At 36.0% G+C, this 23,231-nt stretch overlaps 1 protein-coding gene across 6 annotated transcripts in view; it reads right to left on the bottom strand.

Moving 5' to 3' along the window:
• The window catches only part of CTNND2 (catenin delta 2), a 701,753-nt gene that overhangs the window by 401,656 nt on the left and 276,866 nt on the right, over positions 1 to 23,231 (bottom strand). For 5 of the 6 annotated variants that reach the window (XM_015653580.3, XM_015653594.2, XM_015653620.2 and 2 more), the window contains one exon: positions 22,379 to 22,491. In XM_015653580.3, the coding sequence (XP_015509066.1) occupies positions 22,379 to 22,491 (113 nt within the window). Of the gene's footprint in view, positions 1 to 22,038; positions 22,176 to 22,378; positions 22,492 to 23,231 lie in introns of all 6 variants that reach the window. The other variant, XM_033512148.1, reaches the window with a different exon arrangement.

The following is a 23,231-nucleotide window of genomic DNA, read 5'->3' as shown; positions in this document are numbered from 1 at the left end:
TCTCCCCAGCTGGTGATGCTGTGCCTGATGCTCCCCAGGACATGCTTGGCCCTCCTGGCTGCCATGGCAGAGTTGGCTGAGATTCAAGTTGCCATTGACCAGAACCCTTTCCATAGCAGTGCCCTCCACTTCTCATTTCCCAGTCTGTCTGAACGTCCAGGGTTGTCCCATCCCATGTGAAGAATCCACCACTTGTCCTTATTGAACTTCATATGGTTGTGCCTTGGATTAGTTTTTGTCTTGGACTATTCTTGATTTCCTTATGTTGCTTTTTCAGTTGGATGAAACTCAGAAGTGCAACCATATGAGATAGAGTAGTTTTACCCAACATTATGGGGACAGACAGGTTCCTTGGGGATCCTAGGCAGAATGATGAAAGCACCATGATCAGGAGCAGGGGGTACCTATGACAAATAGAAGTGGGTCCTCCATGAGGTCAGCAAACTTGTGATAAAATGCCTTGTATGCAAATTATCTGTAAATGATGACTCTAAAGCTTGTTCTAGCATAATCCTTAAGCACTCTTCAGAAGCAATGCCTTGGTAATTTCTGTCTAAAGCTCCAACACACAAGCTTACATACTTCAATAGATCCTGTCACAACCTTGCTGGACATACTCACATGGATATTTTTCCCAGCAGAAAAATAATTTTGGTTTCATGAATGGTAACCATGGAATTGTCAGTTCATCTAAGGTCTCTGAAGCTAGATTTGTTTATCACACTTCACTTTCCCAAAGCATGCTTAATGTAATGGATATAATAAACATCAGACACCTTAAATTGTACAACTATTCAGTTATAATCATTTGATACACACCTAGTGCTAAACCTGGACTGTCCTAGTTACAGGCTCACAACAACTGCAGGATATAACTAAGACCAAAGGATCTTCCTTGGTATGTGCTTCTGTCTTCAAATTTTAACAGTGTGTTGGGCACATTGTGCTGTTGAATGTGATGAACAAACATTATCTGCAATTGTTGCTAAAAGTGTCAGCTATCTTTCCTGGCCGCTGCACTCAGAACAATTATCCAGAGGGAAGAGGAAGGGCTTCCAGGATAAGGCTGAAAGGGAGAAATGTCCAGAAGGGAGAGGTTTTGCTCAAAGCAGAAAGCAGACCTCAGCCATACTGCAGAGCAATCTCTGGGGAAAAAAGCCCAAACCCTTAAGAGCTTAGGAGGAAATGTATGGTACCTGTTCAATCTGGAAAAAAAATTGTAAAAGCTGCTAGTGTACAAGCAGCAAGAAACAAGTTACATTACAAGAAGAGAAAAATCAGATTTGATTTTAGAACTTTCATCTTAATCTGCCTATATACCAGCACTGAGACCTCCTAATTTCCACAACTAATATGCTCTAATTAGATAACCTTATTGCTAACAAAAACTATATTTAGGGAATAGAAGATTCTCTGCTGTTTCTGTTCGGTTTAGTTAGAAGTGAGCTGAGAGTAGTTCCAGCAGAAGGCTCAAAATTCAATCCTAGACTGAGTGGTGTTTTAATACAGCATTTAAAGAAGGGTTGTTGGTGGTGTTTTTCTCCTACAAAAAGATAAATAGATTGGAAAGAAAGCAGATGAGTTTTATAAGTTATAGGTAGAAAAATAGAACATAAAATTTTCATTATCATCATCCAAGTACAGATACACAAAACCAAACTGAAATTTGGAAAAATACTGACCTCATACTAAAACTGAAGAAACATGATCTTTGTAGTACGTTAGCTACTGTATCAGCCTATGAATATTATACTGATTATAACAGTTTGCTATTACTTTCTGATTTTTTTTCATTCTTCTGAGAAGGTCAGAATAAAGGAAGAAAACCAAACACATATCCAGTGTTGTTCCATTTGTCAAGGAAGACCTCCACAAGACATCTGACAATGTTTATTATCCGCTGAAAAAAATATCTCAGGGATTTGGGGAATTACACCACATTTTTTAAACAGCAAATCTTCAGCTGTGTGAATTCTCAACCAGCAACACTAGTGATAATCTTCTCTAAATAAACTCACATCCTTCTCCTGCAGGGTGTATTTTCACATTAGACTTAATTCAATCTAATAGCAGGTGGAGGCCAGAGGGGGTAGACCACTTTCTCCCTACTTTTCTGATTATTCCCTTGAGTTAAATTTCATAATTGTGCAACTCTCTAATGGCTCTCCTCAGCTTGCTGATCTGAAGGAAAACTCAGATGTTTTTATGAGTTTGCTTTCCCTTCAAGCAGTTAGTTTGGCAAGTAGAACTCAGAAGAGGAAGCAGAAGGAGCACACACAAAAAATGATGTGAGCACAAGACAAACTCCTTTCCATGCAGTCAGTCATCATAAGATGAATCCATGTCCTAAGGCTGCATCCATGGTACTCTTTTCAGTCTCAAGCAGTAGAATCATTTTGAAGCAAATTCATGAAATAAAGACCCTTTGGAATGTCAGTTCAGTTTGCAGAGTAAATACAGTGCATGCTAACTAGATCCTTTTAGGAGGAAACTTAGTTGTAAACATTGTTCCAGAGGTACACCAAATACTCCCTAATGCTTCTTATACTACACTGCAATATGTGAGCTGACAAGGTGCTGCACTGTCTTCATGAAGATGAAAACCTTAGTCTTTAAAGACTCTAAACCACCACCAGACATTGAGGGTAACAAAACAGCCACTTCTCTATTTCAGAGATCCCGAGCTCATTTTCACATGGAAACACAGCACTTGAGCTTTGCACTCATTTGGATAACCCCACCCACAGAACCAGGATCATCACATGGGAGAATCTTCCAGGATAGAAGTCTTCAAGCCCTCATGGACAGAAGACCCTTGCAAAGAAACATCCAGGGACACATCTTTGGTCTGCTCAGTGTCCCACACTGTGCTGTGGATAAGCTCCACACTCCTGCCAAGGAAATGAGCTGAGAGGGTGGTGGTATCAGTCTACCTACAATTCCTGAAACAGTGAAGTAAATGATCAGGTCTAGAATCCACCCAGGGGATGGAATCACGAGCATCTGGAGATAGAGCTGGGGACAGATCTTAATACAAGCTGCAGTGTGTGTTCAAGAGGTCCATCCAGAAGAAAAGTTACCCATAATATATATTGAGGGTCCATCTGGGTGACACAGCAATGCACAAGGCTGAAGACACGGCTACCTACAATGGACATTCAGTTCTCATCAAGGAAACAGGACAGGAAAAGGTACACCTCCAAACTGTCTCTCTGCCCTTAGGACAGTGACATTTGGTCTCAGTGTAATCGATTTTCTGGCTGAAAGCTAGTTCACAGGACAGACATGGAAAGTTTTCTAGAAACTTGAGCATTATTAGTGCACCATTCTGTAAATTTCTCTTGAGGGGGGAAGTTTGGCAAGGATACCCACATTTTTAATTTATTTTCCATTGGCCCCTGAATGCCTTACCAATACTATGTTGACAGCAGGCAAAGAATGCTATCACAGGTAACTTAAATTGCTCTGGGTAGGGTAATGAAATGGAAATTACATTAAAGATACCAGCGTAGAACAAAGTAATGGTGACATATTCATTTCAAGCATGACCTGCCTATACATTTATGGAGTAACATAAGCAAACTGAAAAGAAAGTTTTGTGTCACTGTCATTCTCAAAGCCAGTCTGCAAGTGCAGTCATCTTGTACATATCCTAGAGAGAACAAATATATTGCCACTTGGCTGCAACACTTGGTAAAACATACAACACTACCTATCAGAGAAGCAGTATACATTTTCTGCAGATGAAGCACTGGAATACATTCAGAAAGGATTTTCAGGTATAATTATCTCATAGAATGCTTAAATAGTCCTCATTAAGTAATTCCTGGCCTTTTCATTTGATACAGCTTTTTTCCTTTACAGATACTCTATAAAAATGTCTCTGAAAGCTTTACGTATATATTTTATAGCTTTTATTGAAATGGGATCATTCCTTAACACCACTTACATTTTATTACACAGTTATCCTATGTACAAGGGAGCACTGACAGGTGACTTGCTACAGTACATCAACTGTTCCTGATATGTCATTACTATGACACAAGCACAAATTAAAAGTTTCAAGTGCAGAACAGATTAAAACAATGAAAAATTCTTAAGTGAAGTAAGAAACAAAAGGCACAGTTGGCCCCTATAGAAACCTTTAAGTTGTCTCTATTCCCCAAATACCAGTGCAACCATTCATAGCATCCAAAATATCACAACTTTGAATCTAACTCAGAACTATCTTTGATAGCTGTGAACTATTTGGAACACTTAAGATTTTAGGTGTTTTTTACTTACAACATGTTTAAAATCTCAGAGAAAATCTGGAAACCAGTGAAGGACTCACACTACACTTTTAAAGTATTACCTGATATTATTTTCATTAATTGAAAACATAATTTTGATTTTGAGAAAAGTAAAATCCCCAGTTATTTATTTAAAATAGTAGTAATTATTCTAAGCCTCATGAATTTATATTAAATATGAAAATAAACATATGTTGCAACATTGAAAAAATAAAATTAATCTGACCAGGAAGGCATTTCTTTTCTTATAGTAATAGTCCAATATCCCGTGGTTACCACAACTTCTAACAATGAAGTGCACTTGTTTAACCTTATTTAAAAAAGGATATCTTGGGAAAATCATCACACTATTCAAAATGCAGTCAAATGGCATTTGAAGGCATTTTGAACTGAATTCAGAAAGTAAGCAATGCCATTTTAGATGCTATATTTCCCATAAGAAACTGTGTGTCCTCGTGTGTTTGAATCTTTTTTTCTTAATGTTAATAGCTTTGCCCCTTGATGCTACCAAAAGGCCGTCAAGATGACAGTGGAAAAGATAAGAAAAGTCACTCTGTGCATAGTGTCCTATCAAATAAGTAAAGTATACCACATTCATTGCTTCTCCTCCCCACTGCCATTTCTTTCACTGCAAGCTTTCTTCTCAAAGAGAACTGGCCAGGCTTTGCTAGGCAGTAGTTCGTGGTGAATCTTTCCCATCAGGCTTCATGCCATCACACTGCAAACCCATAGACCTAAAAGATCCTAGTTTTAGAATGTCTCCAACTTCAAAATAAAAGAGGTATCACAGTGTGACAATCTTGGCAGAGTACTGATGCCAGAGAAGAGAATGGCTGCCTTGGCAGATCTGAATGCTTCATTCAATCCCTGCCCTTCCTCCATGCAAATAAAGCTCTTTATTACTTTTTTTTTTTTTTAATTTCTTATTTTCCTTTCCTTTTTTTTTTTTTTTTTTCCCCATTTTCCTGCACATGGGAACAGAAGAACCAAAAGAAGGAAATCAACTTGTCTCCACATGGTACAGCACCTAGGTCCCTTCTTTTTAAAAAGAAGCATTACAGTTCAACAGAGAAATAAAAGTTCCATATTTATCTCTCTACAAACTGTGTTATAAAAAGCAGTTAAAATCTCACCTTGGACCATAAAAATGGTCCATTAGAAAATGACCTTGAATTTCTGCCCTGACATTATTTGTAATCTCATTCCTACAGATATTCAGGGCCTCCGTTTCCACAAAAGAGAACTTGTAATTTAATACATACTATTTAAATTTAACTGTGACTGTATAGGCTGTTTCAAAGCCTTTGCATTCCCTTGCAATTCCATCTTACAAGAAGGACCAATGTCAACCCAACGCTGTAAACTGGGGATTTTGTTTGGTTTTTTTCTGGGTTTTGGTTTGGTTTTTTCCTTTGAGATTAACTGTTAAGCATGACATAGTAAGTTAAAGTAAATACAGAGGCAAATCTAGAGAATGTACTTTCAATTATGTATTTACTGCCTTTCATTCTACTTCCATAGTTCTTTTCCATAAGAATGATACAACATTTAGACAGGCAAAATCAAAGATCATTTTCTAACTTCTTGATCCAAGCAATATCATTTAAATTAATGGACAGTCAATGAACTGAAGACTGACTGCAAGATTTGTATCTTCCAGTAAAAGAAGATTACTTGATGCCTGCTTACAAGTCACACTGCATAGTATTTCTCTTTGAGATTTGTCAGCAGTAAAATTAAACATCAGTCAAAAGGGATTTAATGGATTAATTTTTTAATAGATTACTTGAAAACTTCAGCAACATTAATGGAAGACTTTTAGACTGAGCAGTTCAAAGGAATCCAAGGCAGGAAGGCAAGCACATTTCATTGAAAGCCATAAAATTTTAGCTGCAATAAGTGCATGTCTTTGCATATCAAATTCTATTTATAGTGACTATCAAGAAATGTAGCATGTAGTATTTCTGACAGATCTTCATGAAAGTACTTTATTCAGTCAGACTGCTAGTATCTATGAAAGCATTACCATTTTTCCCAAACTACACTACCTCTTGTCTTGTGTCCCCTGATTCTGACCTGGGAACCATTATTGAATGGAATACATTAGCAGAACATAGAAGGGCCTATCAATGTTATGAAGTGATGAAAATGCTTAAGGAATTGATCTTGCAGAAGTGAATGACGAGATGCTCCCAAAGCCAAAAGAGAAAGTGGTATGGAGATTCTAAAGAAAGTAGATTGGAAAATACCATATCTCCTCCTAGATTACCTGAGAACCAGAGATAATCAACAGAGACAAAAAAATCTCCATCCTTTTAGACATATCTTGTTTTTCAGAGTGGGTTAATTGGTAAGAATTTGCAGCCATTTCAAGACCCACTTGGGTCTTGAAACTCATGAATATGACATCACTCCAGTAAAGTAAATTATTTACTTCATCAGACATTCCAGGTTAGCAAACCCATTGAATCATACTGAACAGATCAGTGCTCATCAAAAAGCCTACACCTTTATAATATCAGTAAAAGAGAAAAGAAGAGAGAGAAGAAACTTCTATAAATATGACAAAAAGCTAAACCAGACCTGAAATGTTAGGAAAAATACAGAAGTGAATGAAAACGTGAAACTTCAAAAAGTATAAAAATAACATTAAGAATATTCTTGTAGTTCCTTTCATGAGATCTGCTGTATCTCAGAAGCTACATTCAAGCCACTTGAACTCTGAACAGCAATAGTAACTTGAAAACAACTTATTCCTGTGTATAATTCGAATAAAAAAGCAAAATAAACCTTTAAAATCCTATCTTAATAATTGGATTAGATTAAGAATATTTAGCATTATAACTGCTTAGCATCACTTAATATAGCTTTAAATCATAACAGGATAGAGTAAAAAAAATTAAGAACCAAAAAAATTGTACTCCAGGCTGTCTGCACTCTTAACTAATGATGTGCTACTCTCAAAACATTCAGTAAATATAGTAGTGTTTTTCACTAAAGTCAGCATTAATGCACAAAGCTGTACATTAACCATATCTTTCTCAATGACTAGTCACAACTGTATCTCTTCACTATGTGCATCCTTCATTATTTTTAACAAAATAAAAGCAATTCATAACCTACATTTTAAGTAAATGCTTTGAATAATCAAAAATGCTTTAAATAATCAAAACTTGACAAGGGTTATATTATGCATCGTAACAGGGCCTTCTTTAACTTTTATTCATCAAGGGATAAAAATCATGCTTATTGAAATATCGTTGATGTTAGGGTTCCTGTCACAGATTATTTTGTTATTATTGTTATTTTAATAACATGAAAAAGGGCATTTACTGTAATTATATCAATATCCCTTTTTGTTGTTGGGGTCTTTTTTCTTAGATGAATATAAGCAGTCATCTAAATTCTGCAAAGGAGTAAAGCAACATAGTACCAGTGCCTCACTGCAGAAACAGAGATTAATCTTAAAATGGTTGTTTATTCCAGAGCCACCAAAATATAATCCATTTTTAGGTTTTATTAGTAGAGTTTGCTATAGCAAGATTTACATGGATTTAAAATACAGTTCAAAATCAGAACAAAAGTGACTTGTAGATTCTTATAGTGGTAGGGACAGTAATACACAGTGTCCTCTTCAGACTGGTGCCAAAAATACTCAAGGAATGTGAAAATCTTAAAGTCTTTCTTTGCAAAATATAAATACATTGCCTTCTTAATTACAGCAATTAATTAACTGAGAACACTGTAAGGAAGTAAGTTGAGAGGAAAGGAATGGAGAACAGGTAGATGAGAAAATACCCAATAATAAAAGTAGTACTCTTCTGACATCTAAATTGAGGTATTTTTTAAACCATAAACAAAAGCTGGGAAACATAAATGCTGCTACAGAAGCTGTTTCAGATTGACTTATGGAATCTACTCCATAAAGAACACTTCCCTTTTCAAGAGTAGATTTATAAATACCTTTATGTATGGATAAGCTACATCTCTAGCTCATTTCTTCAACAGGATTAACATGGACTGGATGGAGGAAATCAGGAAGCTTTTTACAAAAGCATTTCCTAAATATACAGAGTTCCTTATTCCCTTATGTTTACATATCCCTAGGAAGCAACATGTATATATTGTGATGCAATATATTTAGTAGACTAAGAAAGAAAGTGAAGGTGATAATTACTTCAAATTATTTATAGGGTCTTCTGTTCTCATTAGGAATTTGTAATGATTATTTCTTCCTAACAGCTACATTTATCAATTCCCATACAATACATTTAATTGACAAATTATTTGGCCGTGAGCTTCCAAAGATCTGTCAGAGCTTTCAGTGAATCAACAAGAAGGGGAAAATTGGATAGCTGAACTACAAAGCACATAGGATAGGTCCTATGAGTGTAAAAAAAAAAATTCTTGTAATGTTCTCTTAATCCGGTGTTCTGACTAAAAGTGGTTCCATATAGACTAACACTGCCAGATTGATGCTGCTGAAATGCTGCTATTGTGTTAGCTTGAAGTGGGTTTAGATTTAAATACTACTTACAACTGGTTTTTAAAAAAACAAATTTCTTCACGGGTGATATGAAAGTGAAAACAAATGGCATAATAGCACTCCAACTATACATGCCTCAGCTTATAGAAGGAAACTTATTCCAATACAAGTCAATACAATGCCCCCTTTAAAGGCAAGATTCCTTAAGTACTGGAGCTACATGCAAAGTGTGGCACGAACCTACTGTAAAGATAACTGTGTACATATTATTCAGTAAACCCATAAACCTAGGCCAAAAATTAAAATATTAATGATGTCTTTTTTCACACTGTGAGAATGGGGGGAAAAGGTAGTGAAAGAAGGGGGAGAAGAAGAGAACTACATCTTTGATGTGACTGCTGCTGCACTCCCTACATGGTGTGTCTGATAATGTGAAAGGAGGACTGCAGCTCTCACATCATTTAGATGAGGGGGAAACTCCCATCTGCCCATTTACAGCTCCCTTGCTTATCTTGCCAACACTACTGTCTCAGATACTTTCTTGCAGGGCCTGCTCAAAAGCAGGACTGCTTCTACAGGGTTTCAATCAGACTCCACAGCAGAAAAGTTATTACCAGTGAGATTATTAGTCCTCCATCCCAGCACTATCCAAAGTGGGGCGCAGATATACCAGGCATTGCACAAGGCAAGTTGCTGGAGTGCAAGAATTTTTTTTTTCCATTAATACATAAAATAAATATTTTGTTTTTAAAAAATGTTTACTTCATTAAAAAATGTGTTTACTTCATTTTTATGTTATTTTTAATTTCTGGGGGTTTTATGGTTTATAAGGTTCATAATATATTAATGCAGTAGTACACAAATGCAAACAATAAATAAATAACCACAAATTGTGGGTGCATGCCCAAAATGTTTTACTGATAGGGGTTCATGAACAAAAAGGTTTGGAGAGTACTGCTCAAACCCAGAAGGGAGGCTGGAAATACTCTCCAGAATCCATTGAATCTACTACCAAGTTAATCCTCTTGAAACTGTGAATTCACTGGTGGGGGGAGGAATACCATTGCTCTGAAGCTCATTGAAGTCCCCGTGAAACTAAAATATTTTTACCAACTACTGGTGCCCTATAATTTCTTTTAATGCTTTTTCTGATAAGCTTTGAAGAAAGAATTCTTATCTAAGCTAAGGACATTCCTTTCAGCTTAGCCACTGGTTCCTGTTAGCCATTCATGAATATAGTCAAAAAAGTCAGTAGCTGTATTGGGAACATTTAAGGTACCTTTCATAGACTATTTGAAATTAAGCAAATTTCACACTGTACTCAATTTGAAGTGAATTCTATTGCAGCTGCACTCACAGCCATCTTTGTGATAACATTTATGTTGAAGATTTTCAAGAAAAAATACAAAATATATTTGAATGAAAAGAAAATGCAACAATTTAATCTTGATCTAGTTAAGATAACAGAACAGATATAAATGCAACATTCATAATAAATTTTCCTTCTCTATACCTGGGAAGTTTGGGTATATTGCTCTATAGAGAATGAAGAAGCACTGACTTGATTTGTGCAAAAGTTTTGGGGATTTTTTGGTTTTTGTTTGTTTTTTGGGTTTTTTCTATTGTTTGTTTTAACAAACAGAGTAGAGAACAAGGTAAAATAGAAGGGGTAAAGGAAAGCCAGCAAGAGGCACAGTATGTATTCAAAATTAGCAATAGCTAAGAGTACATCTATGAGCTGAAAGCATGAGGGATTTAAAAGCCCCTTTCAGTTTACCGTATTAACTATAAAATATTCCTTAACTGCTGAAGTGGCAACGTGCCTGGAAAGCATCTAAACTTAGCCATTCAAAGTATGCTGCTATCCATTTCTAAGATGCAAGTGGAATAGAACTGTGTCCTTTTATGCCATTTGAGGAATTCAACTAAATATACTAGTAATACTTCCTGAGCACTTCTGGTAGATGATATACTTTAGTATCAAAGAATGCATAGCTCAGTTTGCACTACAGAACAATCACAGTTGCAGCCGCACCATTAAGAAGTTCATGTCAATCCAAGAGAAAAGTATAGGGACAACAAAAAGGATAATCAGGACCAATTATCACATATGAGCAAGGAGAGAATTCCTAATAATTAACAGCAATAGAACTGTCAATTTCTAAAGTTAGGAAAAAAGAACAGAAAAAACCCCACCACAAAGTTGTTTACTAAGTGAATGGGTAAGTTTAAAATTTGCTTATCAAACACTACAGCTAAATACAAAAAAATTAATCATTTTTTTTATCAAGACAAATCATTACAAGACACAGGATCCACTTTTGCTCTGGCTGCAGAAATTACTACTGTCAAAAGGATTAATTATCTTTGAAAACTATGACTACTGGGACGTCAGTAAGTTCCACCAATACATTTCTATAGAAAATCAGTTTCTTAAGATTGCATTGGAAAACAACTACGCTTTTATTAAAACCCAAGAACACAAACAAAACCATCTTAATAGAAAAATAACTGTCATTTGGGACAGATAAAGTAGCTGGGATAAGGGTTTGGTTGGGAGCTTCAGTAACTATTCCCATGTCTGCACTGAAAGGTGATCAGGACTAGCCAAAGCAAGGAAGTACTGAGCACGAGGTGAGAGCTTTATTTTATCAAATCACAGTGTCTGGTGATTTAGGTGGATTTTAAATTTAGGCAGTGGAGAAGAATAAAGGTATCAGAAGAGTGGATGCTCAAGACATAATTCAAGGTTGCCTACACAAGGTCAGATGGCGAGAAGCAGAAGGTAGGGATGGTGAAGGAAATTACCCCATCTGACTGCACCAGCTCTTTGAAATATTTCTTTGAAACTCAATGTCAAACTTATTTTTTTTCCTCAAGAAAGTAATAAGATAGGCTTTGTTTTCACTGGTGAAACACACACATAAAAAAACGGTGTACTGAGGTCTGGAACACCTTCTGATGATGCTGACTGCATTTTGACTTGCTCCTTGTATAAATGCATTGTTACACAACTTCTTTCTCATGACCATTTCTAAACTGCTCAAGGGATAAGTCATGTTTGTGTGGAGGGACATTGTTGCTTACAGGACCAATAGATTTCATAACTTGCAAAATATGTATTAGAAAAAGAACTATCTGCTTGTAATATCTGAACGCAATCCAGTGGAATTGTACTTGTGAAATTGTTCTGCTGCCTAATGCTGCTACTGTAAAGATTCATTTGAATACCTGTCTGGTATTCTTTGCTTCTTATTTTTCTGTACAACCTTCCAGTTGTGCAGATATCCTAATAACCAGATCAGGAACTGACATGCAGATGTGATGACTGCTGATAGCAGCAAATGAATCCAGTAAGATATCTTCAAAATTGCTCTGAGATTTTTCAGACTGAGTAGCCAGGATAAGTGGATATTTTCAACTTTAGTCTTTGAGCCGCCAGCTCTAAGGAAAGAACACAGATCTGACTCCTCTGCCTCATCCACCTCTTCTGCTCTTCTTTAGCCTCTGTCCCTGTTTTTTCCTCATCTGTCTTCAACCCACTCTTCTCAAGTCTCCAGTTTTGACCAATCTACACTTTATAGACTGAATTTGCATTCTACCAGATGCCTAATCCACATTTTGAAAAAAGGTTCCTCTCCTCTAATTTTCACCCATACATGCATTAACTGGGATGTTAAATGCAGCTGGAAATCTTCTTGACCTCTTGCCACTGGACTCAAAGGATGCCTCCTTACCCTGCCAGCATGGAAAGTAGGATGCAATAATGCTGAAGGGACTAGCCTCGAAGCTCCATTATTCTGCCCCATCATACAGCACATTGGAAGAAGGCAAAAAGCACCATAGGAAAATAGGGAATTATCTCCATAACCGTGCAAAGGTACGTTTAATTCCTCTGATAATAGCAATTTCTTTTCATGCAAATTTATAAAAACAGCAATAAAGTTGCCTAGCTTCAAAACCTCAGTATGTGCATTTTGAAAAGGAAATACTCAACCTGGAAGGTGAAGCTTATCAAAATAAGGAACAACTGAAATCCTGGTTTCATACAAAGCAGCAGGCAACTTTAATGACAGACAGCACTTTGGTCTCTGTCACAGTTTCTCAGAACTGACTCCTTGAAGCACCTTGGACACCTTACTTCTGTTTCAATGTTTGATGTTGATTGCTCATGGCCATTTCTTACTGATATCATGTTACAGGATTTGTTCACAGCTGTAATCTACATCTAAGATATCACAAAAATGCTATCTAGTGCCTTTGACTCACAAGCAATAAGCACTAAAAATGAACTTTCCTGGAGAAGTTTTATCAAACTTGCCTGCAAACAGTCTAAATTCAAGAACTTTTTAATAAGGCACGTTCCCTCAGTATATCCTTAATTTTGTCTTACTCCTACCCTATCCAAAAACATTTTGACATACAATAAGGAAGGATGAGGACAAAAAGAATGTTGTCAAATTATCCAAGCAGTGCCCAGTGAGGAGAGATAGAAGGGCTGTACAGAAACAGACTTGTCACTCATGCCCCATTCTTGATAGATATTCTACATATCCGCAAGTTTCAAATGGTAATTTTTATTATTGTATCCTTGGGCAAACTACTGCAGTGCTTATCTACCCTTTATGATAAACTTAACTGTCCTGATTTTTCAGCAAATAGTTTGTGAACAGTAGGCTGAACACAGAATCCCACTTTATAAGACATAACCAAGTTTTACATTAACAATATATTTCATAAGATCAGCATTTCCATGCATATTCCAAATTAGTCATACTCAAGTGTCAGGCTTTCAAAAACGCATTTAAATTGTGAATGCAAAATTTGGAAACAGTTTTCAAATAACTTAGTAGCTTGCCAAAAGTGCACTAAGGTAGAGAATATACTATTAAGTACAGTCCTCATTGGCTCACATATCAGTAAAAGTTGGTATGTAAAGTATCAGCTTTTTCTGTTGTCATTCTGCTTTTTTTGTGGGTTTTCATATGTTCTTTTTCCTGTATTATTCCTATATGTTCTGTATTAATAAAACAGAAGACATAATGAAGAACTTGAGAGAGAATATAAATGACAATTGGCAGCTCAATATAAGGCTTTCAGACTATAAGACACTTTCTTAGGGCAGAAAAATGTCCATATCCTTACGGACATAACTTTTCTTTATTAAGATTAAATGAAAATCTGATAATTATTTATTTAACATGTCAGTGTAATGAGCTTGACAATGCTGAATATTACTGTGTTACTCCTCTCATGGAGATGATATCTCTGGAGGGTATTCAGCAAGCAGAAAGAGAGGGAGAGTAGCTGTGGAAGAGGTGTTTTAAAAGTCCTGTTGGAATTTGTGCCTTCAGAGATATATCTATCCAGGAATGATATGATCCATACCACTGCTGAAAAAGATATGGATGTACTGTAAAAAACAAAATTACACCAAACCTGATTGTTTGGACGTATGTTGGAAACTTGCCTTTCAGCAACAGAAGTTTATCTGCTCCAAAACTATGAAACCAGTTAATTTTCAACAGAGGATAACAGGACTAATCTGTTTTCTTGATATGTCTCATTGTGGAGAACCAGCACAAAGAAGCTACAAATATTCTAGTAACAGAAATACAAAAAAAATTGTACAACCTTTATCTCGTATTTTTTGTACCAATACATTTGTACCAATTTCTTATCTCAGTATTTTTAAAACCATTTCCTTCAATAATAGACATACAAAAAAATGAGTACAGACAAGCTCAAACTTTATCTGAGATCAGATTGTTTGGAATGATCAGACAAGTCAGATACTCTAATCCAGTAAAATGTCATTTTTTAGAAGATAATTAAGTAGGGACGTTACTAATATTAACTGTGCCAACTATTCCAGCCATAATTTATTTCCTAGAGTGACATTTTCTGCAAATATTTTTCTTTTGGTGGATTCAAACTAATTTATTGACCAAGTCTAATAGTATACAGAGTTCATCACATTTCAGGTTTCTAGGTCTCACAATCAAAAGATCAAGAGGTACCAAATACAAGGTGATACTGAGGTATTGAAAATACCATCCTCAGTATTTCCCTGTATCCTAAATCCTTTTCTCTGAATTGAACATTCTTACACGTGGTGGTACACACAACACCAGGAACATCTACTATTGATGTCAAACTGTGTAGGAAATTAGGCCTGACACTCTGTAAGGGTTACAACAACAAGCAGAATCTGCCCATTCTACTTCTGGACAACTTATTGTATTCCACAAAATTCTGATGTCCAAGATTTTGGAATCAGAGAAACACAGAATATTCTGGGTTGGAAAGGACCCACCCGGATCATCAAGTCTCCCAGTCTCTGGCCCAGCCCAGGACACCCCAGGAGTCACACCATGTGCCTGAAAGCATTGTCTAAATGCTTCTTGAATTATCAGGCTTGGTGCTATTACCACTTTCCTGGGGAGCCTGTTCTAGTGCCCAACCACACTCCAGGTAAAAAACTTTTTCCTGATATCCATCTTAAACCTCCCCTGGCTCAGCTTCATGTTGTTTTGGCTCCTATCACTGCTCACAAGAGTGAAGAGATCGGCACCTGCGCCTCCACTTTACCATCTTGAGAAGTGCCTTAATGCTGTGTTTGGGCATGGAAATCAGTAGCCCAATTTTCAGAAGTGCTTCCAGCTATTTTCTGAAGGATTCCAGCTATTACCTAGCTGGGAACACATAAGCACAATGACTGTCAACCATCAGCTAGCTATCCTAGCATCCCAACAAAGTCACCAACATTTTTTGTGGTAGCTTAGTTGATTATCAGAAAAGATTAATACTGTGGGGAAGAATCCCTCAATGACTTAGTTAAGCTACAGATTGAAAACTGACAGGGAAAAAAAAAAACCTCAAACAAATGCCAAAACAAAACAAACCAACCTTTTAAAATGTGGCCAAGCATTAAAACCACATTGTTCATTCTTAATTATGGTCTGAAAAAGGCTGCTTCTGTTTCTTTTCTTCTGAGATAATAGAAATGAACTCCTTAAGGATTCTGAATGTAAGAAAAATACCATCTTTTCAACCTTTTCTAAGAAAATCTCTGTGTTTTGCTATTTTGTTTTTGGTTTAGTCGGGTTTTTTTTTCAGTAGCTATGTTTTTCAAAGGTATTTTTTTGGATGCATGCCTCCCAGAGATGGCAAAGAACTCAAATAATGCTAACACTTCAATGAAAACCTTCTGGTATAACAAACTCTTTCACATTTTCCCATTGTTCTGTTCTAACAGAATGATTTCTTCCAGCTAATTTTATTTTCCTTCTGGCTTAACAGCATTATAGCCAAAACTAGGTTTCCTAGCAAAGAATGGTAGGATGTTTTAAACCTCTTCTACCTTGAAACCCACAATATGTTTTTACTAGGATGTTCTGCTTTATCACAAGCCCACACATGATAAGCTTTACAAAAGATCTAGAAATATATCTAGATAGTGCCATGCTTAACATTAACAAAACTCTCTTCAGGAGTAGAGCAATCTGCATCTTTTTGAAAGGTTCTACCTGACCTGGTCACTTAAAGCAACATAAAATCATTGTGATATAAAAGGGGGGAAAAAAAGACCAAAAAATAAAAAACGTATAAGAAGATGTCATATAACAGCTAATTAATTGACTTGCAGAACTTGTGATGAATATTTTCAGAATCCTACATTTTCAAAAACATGCATTCTTTTATTGCCATTTTATATTTTATTTCAGATAAACTTTTTTTATTAATTCAGTTGACAAAAGTTCACCCAACCATGAATTGTTAAGCTTTACACAATCCACAATGATGAGCAACAGTGTGTGAAAAAACTTAAAGCTTATTCAGCTTCTGAACTACTAAGCAAACACACATTGCAGAATGAGAAGAACTTTGAGCTACAGCATTTGCTGACTAAAGCTTAGTAAAATCTTCTCTTACCACTGGTGAAATGCCCATCTCTTTAAAGAACATCACTTTTAAAAATCATGTTAAAAACAGCCATGCTATCAGCTTGTTTTTAAAAGAATAAGTACAAAAACTTTAATTGGTATTTTTATAGGTAATGATAAAATACTGATCCTTTTAAATTCTGCTCTGCAATAACTGTTGACCTCTTTGGTTTGTTTTGTTTTTTTTTTTTTTTTCTTTTTAAAAAGTTAGCTTTCTAATTTACTTGTAATTAAAAGGATTTTTTAATTTTTGTTTTCAGGTTAAAAGCTTCCCAGTAGCATTTGGGGATATTACTGTAAGCAAACCAATGTGAAAAAGTTTAACACATTTAACTGATAAATCTTGAGTTGACAAAGAACCACAATGCAGGCTAAATTACTTTCTGCATGTATTGAAATGTATGTTCTATATGTCTGATGGTGTATAAATTTTACTTTAAAGTTGCAGTGGTTTTTACATGGGACTGTTGATCAAACTTTTTGCATTAAAAAAAAAACTGTTCTGTCCTCATAATATGACAAACAAATCTTTGTCATTTGGCTCATATTTTGCTCCAGAATCCATACTATCCATGTATTTTTCAACTTTGTTTTAATACTTATATTCTTCTTTTAATACCCACATTCTCAAGCAAAAGCAAACACATTAACCACTTCAGATAAGAGAGTTGTTTTTTTTTCTCTGAAATACCTGAATAGAATCATAGAATATCCTGAGTCAAAAGGGACTCACAAAGATCATTGGCTTCTGGCCCTGCACAGGACAGCCCTAAGAATCTCACCATGTGTCTGACTTATCTAAATGCTTCTTGCATTCTGGTAGCCTTGATGCTATGGTCACTTCCTTGTAATTTGATGAGAAAAAAAATAATACTGAAATACTAATAAAACTCTATTCCCAGGATGAAGAAATAGTAATAAAAAACACAGGAAAACTCAGGTGGGAACAGAAAGTCCTTATTATTTCCAGGGATGGAAATTTTAGAACCTATCAATACTTACCAATATTTATCAATACTATCAATACTTTTATCAATATTTAGAACCTGTTCAATATTTTTATTAATGACATGGATGAGGGAATTGAATCCTTCATTAGTAAATCTGCAGATGACAGTAAGCTGGGAGCATGTGTTGATCTGTTGGGAGGTAGGAGGGCCTTGCAAAGAAACCTGGAATGGTTGGATGGATGGGCAGAGTCAAACAAGATGAAGTACAATAAGTCCAAGTGCCAGGTCCTGCATTTTGGCCACAATAACTCCCTGCAATGTTATATGCTGGGATGGTGTGGCTGAATAGTGCCCAGGCAGAAAGGGACCTGGGGGTACTGGTGACAGCCGGCTGAACATGAGCCAGCAGTGTGTCCTGGTGGCCAAGAAGGCCACTGGCATCCTGGCCTGGATCAGGAATAGTGTGGCCAGCAGGAGCAGGGAGGTCATTCTTCCCCTTGGTACTTGGCACTGGTGAGGCCACACCTGGAGTGCTGTGTCCAGTTCTGGGCCCTCAGTTTGGGAAGGATGTTGAGACTCTTGAGCACATCCAGAGGAGGCAACAAGGCTGGTGAGGGGCTTGGAACAAAGCCCTGTGAGGAACAACTGAGGGAGCTGGGGTTGTTTAGCCTGGAGAAAAGGAGACTCAGGGGTGACCTTATCACTCTCTGCAACTCCCTGAAAGATGGGTGTGGTCAGGTGGGGGTTGGTCTCTTTCACCAGATAGCAACTGACTGAATGAGAGGACACAGTCCCAAGCTGTGGCAAGGGAAATACAGGTCGGATATAAGGAAAAAGTTTTTTATAGGAATGGGGATAAAGTACTGGAATGGTCTGCCTGGGGAGGTGGTGGAGTTACCATCCCTGGATGTGTTTAAAAAAAGACTGGATGTGGCACTCAGTGCCATGATCTAGTTTTTGGTGTTAGGGCACAGGTTGGACTTGATGATCTTGGAGGTCTCTTCCAACCTAGTCATTCTGTTGAATTCTGTGACAATGTTTAACAAATTTTATGGTGAAAAACACTTTATACATAATTAAAATGTTCTGTGTTCCAATTTCTCTGTCACCTATCATTCTACCCCAATGCACTTCTGAGAACACTCTTGTGCTGTCTTCTGTATGTCCTTCCTTTACCTGATTGCAATCAGAAGACTGACCCCTCCTGACCCTTCTCTTGTTGCAGTTAAAACCCCTTGTTTCCTCAGCCTCTTTTCACACCCCAGGTGCTCTCTAGCCTCCTGCCTTCCTGGCAGCCCTGCATAGAACCTGCTCTAGCATGCTGATGCCTTTCTTGTAGGGGAATGCTCAAAACTGGATGAGGCATTCAAGATGTATCCTCAAGAGCTTCAAACAGAAAGGATGAATCACTTGACCTGGTCTGTTGGCTACACTTATACTGCTGCAGCCCAAGGTGCAGCTGGCCTTTGCTGCAAGGACACACTGCTGACTCAGAGAATCACTTAGGTTGGAAAAGACCTCCAAGGTCCTGAAGGTCTTTTTCTGCAAGGTTGTTTTCTATTCCTGGCTGTGTTATAACAAGGGGATACTCCATCCCAGATGCATTTTCAAGTAATTTATGAATTTCAACTTGATAACTTCCATTCAGCTCATTTCTCCAGTCTGTGCAGGTCTAGGTTGCAGCAGCCTCACCTCTATGAGGCCACTGGCTTTGTCAATCCTTAATATTAAATATCTACAAGGACTACTTTATATCCTTTCCCAATAAGCAGCCTAAATTAGACCTAACACTGACTGCTGTACAGGAAAACTGTAATTAAAATTTTATTTATTTGATCATCACAGCAGTAGCTGTCTGCCTATGTCACAACGTATCCCAGCTATTTCTTCAGTGTTCTTGAAATGAAGGATCTTATGAGTTTATCAATTACACTTGCTTTATTTTATTTTTTTTTTTTTAGTGAATCTGAAAAAATTTTATCTACATAAGGAAAACATAAGTTTCCTGGTAGTAAAGTGTGAAAAACATAGGCATTTCTAAGTGAGAGAACTCTACTGAGAAGAGCATATACAAAGCAGGTATGTTTTCCATGTTATTCAGTTTATTAGACTGCATTTTTGCTACTTGTAATATACAGAAATTTCAGTATACTGCTTCAGGCACTCAGGCACAAATGCCAGTCTATTCAAGAGACTTTCAATAACAAATGGCACATCACTTTTACCAATTTCAGGAGCGAGTAATTCAGTTGAGAAAAAGTCTATTGGCTGACCAGTTTGCAAGCACTGTGTTCAAAGAAGAGTAGGCTAGGCTTGAGCTACACCCTTCAGTTTGAACACCAAGGCTCCTTCAAAAAAAAAAAATCTGAAACAACAAAAATACTGAAGAAACTGCTCAAAACAGTGATAAAGAATATGAAACAGAAACTAAAAGTTTTAAGGATTTGCTAACAGTACATTTCTTTTATATGTGCATAAAGTTATCTTTAACTATTAAGAACTCTAAAAATATGCTAGCATCTAGTTGCTCCCCCCCTCCATACCAAAGAGTGTGACAGACTGATAGATCTGGTCTAGAAGGAATAAGCACTTCAGCTGGAGGAATGGACCAGCATAGAATATGGATACTCCTTATGGAGCGTATCATGACATTTTAATATTCAGCAGGCTGAGTAATGAACTGTTCATAGTCTGCCAACAAGGAAACCAAGGAAAGGAAGAGCTCACAAGCTTTATCCTAACTCATGGTCTAAGTCCTTTTGAGCAAAATTCCTATTGAATACAGTTGCAAATTCCCTAAAAAAATTACTACAGATCAAGGATATGTAAAAGAATACAATGCTAAAGAAACATTCTCAAATCTGGATGAGCACTGGAAAGTCAGCATAGCAGGCAGAAATGTACTTGACTTCATTTTGTATTTGTGTTAGTTCCAAGCCCCTCTAATGATGATTTAGATTTTTTTGGGCAGAAGATTACTCATTTAATACATATGGGATAAACAACCAAACATAAACAGTATTAGATCATTATTTCCTCTTTACATCACTTGCCAAGTCTAGGACAGCTATCTAACTGTAAGATTTCGATGTTATCTTCTGCAAAACAGTATTTCAGGTATTTCTTAAAATGTTTTTAGTTGAAATGCTAGAGACTCCTGGTCACATGTAAAACATTTCAAGGGCAAATTACAGATGTCAAAAATATGCATAAAATCTCTTCCATTATTCTATTCTGTTATTCTTCCATTATTCACAGATTAGCAGTCCAGTTATTGAACTTCTTGAATAACTCATGTCTCAGAACTCATTCTGAGTCATCCGACCTTGATATCTCAAAAGTATAACTTTATAAATAATAAAAAAGTTCACCAAGGAAACATCTCCTGCACAACAAGAAATTTCCCAAACTTCATACCACTGACTGGAATAATCCTAAAATAACAGCATTATTTAAACATACCTCAGTAGTATTACTCAAACATATTTCAGATAACTTTCTTGAAATGCAGTTGTACCATACATAAAATTTAAAGTGCTAGGGAAGCACACTTGACATACCAATACAGGCCATGCTTAAACAATTTTAATTAACATACTTCCTCTAATGTTAACGAGTCTACATGGTGACAAACTTTATATAAAGTAAGAGTTTATCCTAAGGAGTTAATTCTCACCTGATTTATTAGGAATGCTTACATTAAGTCAACTTCATGTACAGTTTCTGAATTAGTGACAGATTTTTCTGACTTTCGCCATTTTAATTGAACTTCCATTCCATATTTTTGTTACATCTTTGGCATTCTACTAAATAATTATTTCCTACTTACCATGGAAGAATAATTAATTTGATTGAAGTATAGTTTGAATAGTTTAAACTGAGAAAGTGATCAATGCTTTCTGTATTTTTACTACAATTATCACACAAAAATTGGCACTAAGCTTGGAATGTTATACTTCACATTATCTATTCATATTTCCACTGATAAAAACAGAACACATGTCTTTAGAACTTATTTTTTTTTCTCAATTCTTGAAAATTAAGTACCATCATCTTACATTTATTAGGTTCATTGAGAAAACAAAGAAACACACTTATTAAGAAGCTAAAAAATGCAGTCTTTACTTCCACTAAATTCACCAAGACATCAGTTTCCTTTTGTTACAATTTCTTAAATAAACTTGTCATCCTCCAAACAACGTACCAGAACAATTTCTTGAAATAAACCAATGTTTAAACAAAGAGAGTGATTTATATCTTCTTACTACATTTTGATGACAGGTCAGTAGCTTTACATAATTCATTCTAAAGTTTTTAATACCCTGAATTATGAAATAATGATTAAACAGGTTCACAAAACTTACCAGTACATTTCTGCAATTATGAAACTAAAAATCTTCAGCTCAAAATTACAGCTCTATTGATGGTGGAAACAAGTTGCTGATAATCCATTCAAACTTCAGCAAAGCAATGAATTCCAAATGTGACTGCTATTTTGTTACTGGACAAAGAAGATACAAAATTGCAAGAAATTTTCTTTTTAAAAAGCAAGTCATATTGCAAATTTTCAGACTCTACTAAAATCTCACACTCCCTAGAGTATATTTTTTTTTTACAAAAAGATTATCAAACTTGTTCTTGGTGATAACTCATAACAGCAACATAATTTACTAATTATAAAGACATCAACAATATGTGCATTACCTAATGCTGCTCATGCTTCCAGTTTCTGATCCAAGCTTACATCTCTCCAGCTGGCTGGCTACAATCTGACGTTCAGCCTCAAGTTCTCGAGTCAGTCTCTCAAACTGTAGTTCCTGAAAAAAGTAAGTTAAACCATTTGCTTTGACTTCTCTTGAGATTAAGAAGGAATTTTAGCACAAAAAATGGAATTTGTGCAAGAACTATTAGCATAATACCTTATAACAAAGCTTTCTTTTTTATCCTTTTTTTAACACATTCAAAGTTCACATTTTTGTGGTGACACCTACTTGTTCCTTCATTTATTTTAACAATGTATGTCATAGAATGAGATAGTTTATCAGGAATGAAATTTCTAAATATATTAAAAAATCTAGCCTACAGAGTTCATGCAGATCTCTCAGTAACATAGAGATCTCAGCAAACTGACCTAAATGTAATCACAAGTAAATACAATTTGTGTTACTGAAAAAAAGATGCTAAATTCTGTAGATATTCCTGTGGTAACAAAAGTTTCTCAGCTTAAAAAGATAACCATCACAGTATACACCAGTGAAATAAACTAAATTGAAGGTGTGTTTATATGGTCTGAGCACAGCTTACTTTCTGCAGTAGGGAAATTCAAGTAGTTTTGGCCAAATGCTGTGCTAAAATTCCTACCACTAATTTAATTTATTTTATTCTGTCAAGCAAACCAAACCAGTCCTACCAGATAAGATTTTTCCACAAAGCTTATAAAGGTACTTATAAAGTGTTTTTGTTTTTATACAAAAAAGAATATTTTTCTATTTAAAAAAAAAAAAGTAAACCAAATATAATTAAAATCCCTATCATTTCTTAAAGGGCGACATTTCTC

The sequence above is a fragment of the Parus major genome, chromosome 2 (assembly GCF_001522545.3).
Source record: "Parus major isolate Abel chromosome 2, Parus_major1.1, whole genome shotgun sequence".
Classification (NCBI taxonomy): Eukaryota; Metazoa; Chordata; class Aves; order Passeriformes; family Paridae; genus Parus; species Parus major.
This window is presented reverse-complemented; position numbering and strand designations above follow the sequence as displayed.